General features: G+C 43.7%; 1 protein-coding gene across 1 annotated transcript; it reads right to left on the bottom strand.

Annotated features, from left to right (window-relative positions):
- Window positions 1-2,862: 2,862 nt before the first annotated feature.
- LOC123739458 (BUD13 homolog) lies at window positions 2,863-9,507 on the bottom strand. Its single transcript, XM_045713779.1, has 4 exons — window positions 9,479-9,507; window positions 6,433-7,034; window positions 5,653-6,246; window positions 2,863-2,939 (listed from the first exon to the last, which is right to left on the bottom strand). Exons 1-4 carry the CDS (start codon window positions 9,505-9,507, stop codon window positions 2,863-2,865), a joined length of 1,302 nt encoding a protein of 433 aa, XP_045569735.1.
- Between the last annotated feature and the right edge of the window lie 482 nt (window positions 9,508-9,989).

Here is a 9,989-nt window from a genome sequence, read left to right as displayed (position 1 = left end):
CACACACACACACACACAGACACAGACACAGACACACACACACACACACACACACACACACACACACACACACACACACACACACACACACACACACACACACACACACACACACACACACACACAGGGAGCCTGTTAAAACCAAACCCGATTAAAAAATAATAAAATAAAAAAACGTTGCTAGGCAGTGGACTGTGAAAATAACATAAGAAATGAATAGTTGTGCAGTTATCGCACGACACCTTCATAACGACATGAGAACTGGAAATGTCAGGTCCTCTCTCCATGCACTCTCTTATACCTTCATTATACTTATCCACTGGGTGTGTGTGTGTGTGTGTGTGTGTGTGTGTGTGTGTGTGTGTGTGTGTGTGTGTGTGTGTGTGTGTGTGTGTGTGTGTGTGTGTGTGTGTGTGTGTGTGTGTGTGTGTGTTGAGTAGGTGAATACGTTTAGTTACCTACTGTGTGTCACACCCTGATCTGTTTCACCCTGTCTTGTTCTTGTCTCCACCCCCCCCATCCTGGTGTCTCCTATTGAAACCCATTTTCCCCTGTGTATTTATACCTGCGTTCTCCGTTTGTCGGTTGCCAGTCGGTCTTGTCTCGTCAAGTCGTCCCAGCGTGTGGCTGTGTGTTTTTTTTTTGCTTCGTCTCTCTAATTTAGTTTTTCTAGTCTCTTCCCGGTTCCAACCTTTCTGCCTGTCCTGAGTCTGCATGCCATTGTTGATGACCCTTGTTGATGACTCTGCCTTGGATTACTAGTTTCTACCTTCTTAACAACACTATCAACAAGGCAGGTCCTACAGGCCCTAGTTTCTACCTTCTTAACAACACTATCAACAAGGCAGGTCCTACAGGCCCTAGTTTCTACCTTCTTAACAACACTATCAACAAGGCAGGTCCTACAGGCCCTAGTTTCTACCTTCTTAACAACACTATCAACAAGACATGCCACCAGAGGTCTCTTCACAGTCCCCAAGTCCAGAACAGACTATGGGAGGAGCACAGTACTACATAGAGCCATGACTACATGGAACTCTATTCCACATCAGGTAACTGATGCAGCAGTCGATCAGATTTAAAAAACAGATAAAAATACACCTTATGGATCAGCGGGGACTGTGAAGCAACACAAACATAGACACATCCATACAAAGACACGATAATATAAGCACTATACCCACACGTACACATGGATGTTGTGTTGTAGATATGTGGTAGTGGAGTAGAGGCCTGAGGACACACACTTCATATGTTGTGAAATCTGTTATGAATGTATTGTAATGTTTTTAAAATTGAATAACTGCCTTGATTTAACCTTTTATTTAACTAGGCAAGTCAGTTAAGAACAAATTCTTATTTACAATGACGGCCTACCGGGGAACAGTGGGTTAAACTGCCTTGTTCAGGGACAGAACAACAGATTTTTACCTTGTCAGCTCGGGGATTCGCTACAGCAACCTTTCAGGTTACTGGCCCAATGCTCTAACCACTAGGCTACCTTCCGCCCCTAATGTTGAAAACCCACGAGAGGCTCATTGTACCATGCATTCTGACACTTGACAATAAAAGCAAGTTTGCCATGAACAATGATCATTAGAAGTATTTCTACAAAGTCCGGTTGTCCTCCAGCTGACCCGTGGGCCAAGCTCATTCCGACAGAGTAATTGGTACCATTGCAGGAAATTGTGTTTGCCAAATGAACAGGAAATGTTCTTCACACTACTTCCTTTATGTCATCCTTGAAGACTTCTAATAACCACTGTGGACAGCTTTGTGACAGAGAGGGCAGATTTGACAACATCAGAGACAGTAAAATGTTTCGAACGCTGTTGGTCTTTCGAACAATTATCTTAAAAAAAAAGAAAACCTGTGTTTAGCTTCAAAGTGCACAGAGCTATAAGGGGTACAAATGCCTTTTTCAATTGTGGGTAGTGTTTAATAAAATGATGCTTTGGGATAAGTCTTTCCTGAGGGAAAACCTCCAAGAATCTATGCCTGTACTCAGATATCTTTGTGTCAAGGTACCAAATAGTCTCTTCTGTGTGAAGTGGGGCAATCATAAGCTCAACAATATCTTTGAGGTGCAATATTATCTGCCATGATGGTTCACCTACAGGTATTTTTGTTCCGGTTATGAATGGAAGCAGACGGAATAAGCACCAGTTTCCATGAGTGTTTCCTTCAAGGCTCTTTGAAGTGGAAAAGTTCAGTGGAAACAGTGGGCAGTCAGTTTTATCATTCCACTTCTATGGTAACTGTTTTATTAGATTGTTAAGTTCCAACAGAGTAAAATATTTATTATAGATTTTTTTTATTTTTATTATGCACAACGCCAACTCCAGTAATGAAGCACATCTGGTAAATACCCAGACAACACATACAAATATTTCATTTTTTTTTTGTTGTTGTCAACACGCAGTGCTTTTTCACACCATAACAATGTGTTAAAGTGGGATTTTCCAATGTTCGGAATGTTGCAGTTCTTACTTCCTTTACCCGGAGCTCAGGAAGCTACCCCAAACAGAACCTGCAGATATTATGTATTATTTGTTACCTTTATTTAAACTAGGCAAGTCAGTTAAGAACAAATTTTTATTTACAATGACGGCCTACCCCCGGCCAAACCTAAACCAGGACGACGACGAGGCCCAATTGTGCGCTGCCCTATGGGACTCCCAATCACGGTCAATTGTGATACAGCCTGAAATCGAACCAGGGTCTGTAGTGAACACCTCCAGCACTGAGATGCAGTGCTTTAGACCGCTGCACGACTCGGGAGCCCCTTTATGTATGTGATGCCCTAAAACTATCCACAAATCCACCAATGGAGTGGGCTCCTTTAAATGATCTGATGCCACTCTAATTATCGTCGGTGCTATCGTCGGTGCTATCGCCGGTGCTATCGCCGGTGCTATCGTCGGTGCTATCGTCGGTACCTTGACACAAAGATAGTAGTGTTAAAGATCTTTCCCAGCACAGGAATAAAAAGTAATTCTTCCTCCAATTGTGGAAGGTCTTTTTAAAAAATTGTCTCTAACACCATCCCATATCCATTTTTCTTCACACATCAATAGCCTTGCAGAGAATGGACTAAGTGAATAGACGTCAGTGAAGATCTAAATTGTGAGGGCACATTCTCCAACACCCAATACAATGAAGTTATTTTGTGCTTTTTTTTTTGCGGGATGTTCCAAGGGTATTGTACTCTTCAAAGTCATCAATATGTTTATGCCTCAGCCTATAGTGCTTCAGAAGTTCTGTTTGTTTGGATAAGACAAAGTCCCAGGTCTTAACTCTCATATGAACCTACAGGACAAAGTCCCAGGTCTTAACTCTCATATGAACCTACAGGAGGGAGGACATTTTGACCGTCAAATAAGGGGGTATGCTACTATTTAAAAAAGACCTGCCTAAGCAAAAGACCATGATATGTTGTTAATGTTGCTAGCCCTAATATGAACTACAGTGACAGACTGCCATCTTCTGAGTTCAGGATAACATGGACAGATGGAAGCTGACAGCAACGTCCTTGAATGGGGTCATCACCCGGTGAAGAAATGTTTTGATTAAAATAAAAAAAAAGAATGTCAGGACACCGAAGTGTTCAGTTAGCTAGCTAGTTAGTTTAAATACTGTAGCTTCCTGATTCATGCTCTACTAATACTATTAGTAATGGCTAGCTAGTTGGTGGAGTGGTCTATTTGAGGTGTTTCTCTAAGTGTCTTGGTGGAGTGGTCTCTTCCCTGTGTTTCTCTAAGTGTCTTGGTGGAGTGGTCTCTTTGCTGTGTTTCTCTAAGGGTCTTGGTGGAGTGGTCTCTCTGCTGTGTTTCTCTAAGTGTCTTGGTGGAGTGGTCTCTTTGCTGTGTTTCTCTAAGTGTCTTGGTGGAGTGGTCTCTTCCCTGTGTTTCTCTAAGTGTCTTGGTGGAGTGGTCTCTCTGCTGTGTTTCTCTAAGTGTCTTGGTGGAGTGGTCTCTCTGCTGTGTTTCTCTAAGTGTCTAGATGGAGTGGTCTCTTTGAGGTGTTTCTCTAAGTGTCTTGGTGGAGTGGTCTCTCTGCTGTGTTTCTCTAAGTGTCTAGGTGGAGTGGTCTCTTTGAGGTGTTTCTCTAAGGGTCTTGGTGGAGTGGTCTCTTTGCTGTGTTTCTCTAAGTGTCTTGGTGGAGTGGTCTCTTCCCTGTGTTTCTCTAAGTGTCTTGGTGGAGTGGTCTCTTTGCTGTGTTTCTCTAAGTGTCTTGGTGGAGTGGTCTCTCTGCTGTGTTTCTCTAAGTGTCTTGGTGGAGTGGTCTCTTTGCTGTGTTTCTCTAAGTGTCTTGGTGGAGTGGTCTCTCTGCTGTGTTTCTCTAAGTGTCTTGGTGGAGTGGTCTCTTTGAGGTGTTTCTCTAAGTGTCTAGGTGGAGTGGTCTCTCTGCTGTGTTTCTCTAAGTGTCTAGGTGGAGTGGTCTCTGCTGTGTTTCTCTAAGTTTCTTGGTGGAGTGGTCTCTCTGCTGTGTTTCTCTAAGTGTCTAGGTGGAGTGGTCTCTTTGAGGTGTTTCTCTAAGGGTCTTGGTGGAGTGGTCTCTTTGCTGTGTTTCTCTAAGTGTCTTGGTGGAGTGGTCTCTTCCCTGTGTTTCTCTAAGTGTCTTGGTGGAGTGGTCTCTTTGCTGTGTTTCTCTAAGTGTCTTGGTGGAGTGGTCTCTCTGCTGTGTTTCTCTAAGTGTCTTGGTGGAGTGGTCTCTTTGCTGTGTTTCTCTAAGTGTCTTGGTGGAGTGGTCTCTCTGCTGTGTTTCTCTAAGTGTCTTGGTGGAGTGGTCTCTTTGAGGTGTTTCTCTAAGTGTCTAGGTGGAGTGGTCTCTCTGCTGTGTTTCTCTAAGTGTCTAGGTGGAGTGGTCTCTGCTGTGTTTCTCTAAGTTTCTTGGTGGAGTGGTCTCTCTGCTGTGTTTCTCTAAGTGTCTTGGTGGAGTGGTCTATTTGAGGTGTTTCTCTAAGTGTCTTGGTGGAGTGGTCTCTTTGCTGTGTTTCTCTAAGTGTCTTGGTGGAGTGGTCTCTCTGCTGTGTTTCTCTAAGTGTCTTGGTGGAGTGGTCTCTCTGCTGTGTTTCTCTAAGTGTCTTGGTGGAGTGGTCTCTTCCCTGTGTTTCTCTAAGTGTCTTGGTGGAGTGGTCTCTTTGAGGTGTTTCTCTAAGTGTCTTGGTGGAGTGGTCTCTTTGCTGTGTTTCTCTAAGTGTCTTGGTGGAGTGGTCTCTGCTGTGTTTCTCTAAGTGTCTTGGTGGAGTGGTCTCTTCCCTGTGTTTCTCTAAGTGTCTTGGTGGAGTGGTCTCTTTGCTGTGTTTCTCTAAGTGTCTAGGTGGAGTGGTCTCTTTGAGGTGTTTCTCTAAGTGTCTTGGTGGAGTGGTCTCTTTGCTGTGTTTCTCTAAGTGTCTAGGTGGAGTGGTCTCTTTGAGGTGTTTCTCTAAGTGTCTAGGTGGAGTGGTCTCTTCCCTGTGTTTCTCTAAGTGTCTTGGTGGAGTGGTCTCTCTGCTGTGTTTCTCTAAGTGTCTTGGTGGAGTGGTCTCTTTGAGGTGTTTCTCTAAGTGTCTTGGTGGAGTGGTCTCTTCCCTGTGTTTCTCTAAGTGTCTTGGTGGAGTGGTCTCTCTGCTGTGTTTCTCTAAGTGTCTTGGTGGAGTGGTCTCTCTGCTGTGTTTCTCTAAGTGTCTTGGTGGAGTGGTCTCTTTGCTGTGTTTCTCTAAGTGTCTTGGTGGAGTGGTCTCTTTGAGGTGTTTCTCTAAGTGTCTTGGTGGAGTGGTCTCTTTGAGGTGTTTCTCTAAGTGTCTTGGTGGAGTGGTCTCTTCCCTGTGTTTCTCTAAGTGTCTTGGTGGAGTGGTCTCTTTGCTGTGTTTCTCTAAGTGTCTTGGTGGAGTGGTCTCTTTGAGGTGTTTCTCTAAGTGTCTAGGTGGAGTGGTCTCTTCCCTGTGTTTCTCTAAGTGTCTTGGTGGAGTGGTCTCTTTGAGGTGTTTCTCTAAGTGTCTTGGTGGAGTGGTCTCTTTGCTGTGTTTCTCTAAGTGTCTTGGTGGAGTGGTCTCTTCCCTGTGTTTCTCTAAGTGTCTTGGTGGAGTGGTCTCTTTGCTGTGTTTCTCTAAGTGTCTTGGTGGAGTGGTCTCTCTGCTGTGTTTCTCTAAGTGTCTTGGTGGAGTGGTCTCTTTGAGGTGTTTCTCTAAGTGTCTAGGTGGAGTGGTCTCTTCCCTGTGTTTCTCTAAGTGTCTTGGTGGAGTGGTCTCTCTGCTGTGTTTCTCTAAGTGTCTTGGTGGAGTGGTCTCTCTGCTGTGTTTCTCTAAGTGTCTTGGTGGAGTGGTCTCTTTGCTGTGTTTCTCTAAGTGTCTTGGTGGAGTGGTCTCTCTGCTGTGTTTCTCTAAGTGTCTTGGTGGAGTGGTCTCTTTGCTGTGTTTCTCTAAGTGTCTTGGTGGAGTGGTCTCTCTGCTGTGTTTCTCTAAGTGTCTTGGTGGAGTGGTCTCTTTGAGGTGTTTCTCTAAGTGTCTAGGTGGAGTGGTCTCTCTGCTGTGTTTCTCTAAGTGTCTTGGTGGAGTGGTCTCTTCCCTGTGTTTCTCTAAGTGTCTAGGTGGAGTGGTCTCTCTGCTGTGTTTCTCTAAGTGTCTTGGTGGAGTGGTCTCTTTGAGGTGTTTCTCTAAGTGTCTAGGTGGAGTGGTCTCTCTGCTGTGTTTCTCTAAGTGTCTAGGTGGAGTGGTCTCTTTGAGGTGTTTCTCTAAGGGTCTTGGTGGAGTGGTCTCTTTGAGGTGTTTCTCTAAGGGTCTTGGTGGAGTGGTCTCTTTGCTGTGTTTCTCTAAGTGTCTAGGTGGAGTGGTCTCTTTGCTGTGTTTCTCTAAGTGTCTTGGTGGAGTGGTCTCTCTGCTGTGTTTCTCTAAGTGTCTTGGTGGAGTGGTCTCTTCCCTGTGTTTCTCTAAGTGTCTTGGTGGAGTGGTCTCTTTGAGGTGTTTCTCTAAGTGTCTAGATGGAGTGGTCTCTTTGCTGTGTTTCTCTAAGTGTCTTGGTGGAGTGGTCTCTTCCCTGTGTTTCTCTAAGTGTCTTGGTGGAGTGGTCTCTGAGGTGTTTCTCTAAGGGTCTTGGTGGAGTGGTCTCTGCTGTGTTTCTCTAAGTGTCTAGGTGGAGTGGTCTCTTTGCTGTGTTTCTCTAAGTGTCTAGGTGGAGTGGTCTCTTTGAGGTGTTTCTCTAAGTGTCTAGGTGGAGTGGTCTCTCTGCTGTGTTTCTCTAAGTGTCTTGGTGGAGTGGTCTCTTTGTGGTCTTTCTCTAAGTGTCAACATGAGATCAATGAGACAGTACTGTATATCAGGAACAACTTGGGAAATTGGATATCCAAACTTGTTTTTAGAGAGAGGTTTGTTCATTCGTGACATGGCTTTTCCACAACATTAATAATCTAATCGGATGAATGTGGTCTCCTTAAAACATTGCATACAATGTAAAAATATAATCTATACAGCAAAGCTATATTATAAGATATTTACAAATCTGTATCACTTTGCCGCAGAATGGTCTATGAAAATTGTTGAGAGGCTTTAAAGGTAACACAATGGACTACACATATTTTTCCATTGCATCAGATTTACATGACATTTACTTATGGTAACTAAGAATACATACATACGTATCGTCTACATACTATGGCTGTTGGTACTTTATATTGGGGTCCTACTGTAATATGCACATGGCTTTATATTGGGGTTCTACTGTAATATGCACATGGCTTTATATTGGGGTCCTACTGTAATATGCACATGGCTTTATATTGGGGTCCTACTGTAATGTGCACATGGCTTTATATTGGGGTCCTACTGTAATATGCACATGGCTTTATATTGCGGTCCTACTGTAATATGCACATGGCTTTATATTGGGGTCCTACTGTAATATGCACATGGCTTTATATTGGGGTTCTACTGTAATATGCACATGGCTTTATATTGGGGTTCTACTGTACCAGGCACATGGCTTTATATTGGGGTTCTACTGTAATATGCACATGGCTTTATATTGGGGTTCTACTGTAATATGCACATGGCTTTATATTGGGGTCCTACTGTAATATGCACATGGCTTTATATTGGGGTCCTACTGTAATATGCACATGGCTTTATATTGGGGTCCTACTGTAATATGCACATGGCTTTATATTGGGGTCCTACTGTAATATGCACATGGCTTTATATTGGGGTCCTACTGTAATATGCACATGGCTTTATATTGGGGTTCTACTGTAATATGCACATGGCTTTATATTGGGGTTCTACTGTAATATGCACATGGCTTTATATTGGGGTTCTACTGTAATATGCACATGGCTTTATATTGGGGTCCTACTGTAATATGCACATGGCTTTATATTGGGGTCCTACTGTAATATGCACATGGCTTTATATTGGGGTCCTACTGTACCAGGCACATGGCTTTATATTGGGGTTCTACTGTAATATGCACATGGCTTTATATTGGGGTCCTACTGTAATATGCACATGGCTTTATATTGGGGTTCTACTGTACCAGGCACATGGCTTTATATTGGGGTTCTACTGTAATATGCACATGGCTTTATATTGGGGTCCTACTGTAATATGCACATGGCTTTATATTGGGGTCCTACTGTAATATGCACATGGCTTTATATTGGGGTTCTACTGTAATATGCACATGGCTTTATATTGGGGTTCTACTGTAATATGCACATGGCTTTATATTGGGGTCCTACTGTAATATGCACATGGCTTTATATTGGGGTTCTACTGTAATATGCACATGGCTTTATATTGTGGTTCTACTGTAATATGCACATGGCTTTATATTGGGGTCCTACTGTAATATGCACATGGCTTTATATTGGGGTCCTACTGTAATATGCACATGGCTTTATATTGGGGTCCTACTGTAATATGCACATGGCTTTATATTGGGGTCCTACTGTAATATGCACATGGCATTAATGTACCATTCAGCTGAGGCGTTTATAGTTTTCTATTAACTGTTAAGTTTAATATTGACGGTCTCTATCTCTCTCGCTCTTTCTCTCCCTCTCTCAGTTTTTCTGCCTCTCTCGCTCTCTTTCTCTCTCTCTCTCTCTCTCTCTCTCTCTCTCTTTCTCCCTTTCACCCTCTCTCTCTCTCTCTCTCTCTCTCTCTCTCTCTCTCTCTCTCTCTTTCTCTCTCTTTATTTCTTTCTCTCTCTCTCGCTCTATTTATTTTTTTATTTTTCTCGCTCTCTCGACAAGTTCCCTGGAAATAGAACACACTGAGCATCTAAATTGAAGCTGGTGAAAAAAATAAGAATAATTTGAATCAGGAAAAAATACAAAGCTCGCTCTCTCTCTCTCTCTCTCTCTCTCTCTCTCTCTCTCTCTCTCTCTCTCTCTCTTTCTCCCTTTCACCCTCTCTCTCTCTCTCTCTCTCTCTCTCTCTCTCTCTCTCTCTCTCTCTCTCTCTCTCTCTCTCTCTCTCTCTCTCTCTCTCTCTCTCTCTCACTCTCTGGCCTTCACTTCAAAGTGCTCCATGGTCTAAGAAGGAGAATGAGAAAAGGGTTTTGATAGCAGCTATTGGAGGTTGTCTGTCCTAAATGAATACTCAGTGGTTCTGTGTAGGAGAGTGTTTCCACCACGGTTAGAGAGAGAAAGTCCACTATCTGAGCTTCAAGTGATGAATCTCTAGAAAGTCATCTATGAACCTGGAGAGTCAGTGACCCCTTTACTTGTTATGTTATTTGGAATATTATAACAGTGCTCCCAACACAGTGCTCCTAACACAGGACTCCCAACACAGGGCTCCCAACACAGGACTCCCAACACAGGGCTCCCAACACAGGGCTCCCAACACAGTGCTCCCAACACAGGGCTCCCAACACAGTGCTCCCAACACAGGGCTCCCAACACAGTGCTCCCAACACAGGGCTCCCAACACAGGGCTCCCAACACAGTGCTCCCAACACAGGACTCCCAACACAGGGCTCCCAACACAGGACTCCCAACACAGTGCTCCC

Source organism: Salmo salar, unplaced genomic scaffold (genome assembly GCF_905237065.1).
Source record: "Salmo salar unplaced genomic scaffold, Ssal_v3.1, whole genome shotgun sequence".
In the NCBI taxonomy this organism is placed as follows: Eukaryota; Metazoa; Chordata; class Actinopteri; order Salmoniformes; family Salmonidae; genus Salmo; species Salmo salar.
Note: the sequence above shows the minus strand (reverse complement) of the source record. Positions and strands in the feature narration are given on the sequence as shown.

Excerpts from the sequence above, each read along its gene's own strand:
- LOC123739458 (XM_045713779.1), bottom strand. The coding sequence starts at position 9,507 with ATGGAGCACTTTGAAGTGAAGGCCAGAGA. Across the intron at positions 7,035-9,478 it reads TTTGAAGTGAAGGCCAGAGA|ACACTTAGAGAAACACAGGG; the intron begins GTGAGAGAGAGA and ends CACTCCACCAAG. Across the intron at positions 6,247-6,432 it reads AAGACACTTAGAGAAACACA|AGAAACACAGCAGAGAGACC; the intron begins GCAGAGAGACCA and ends CAAGACACTTAG.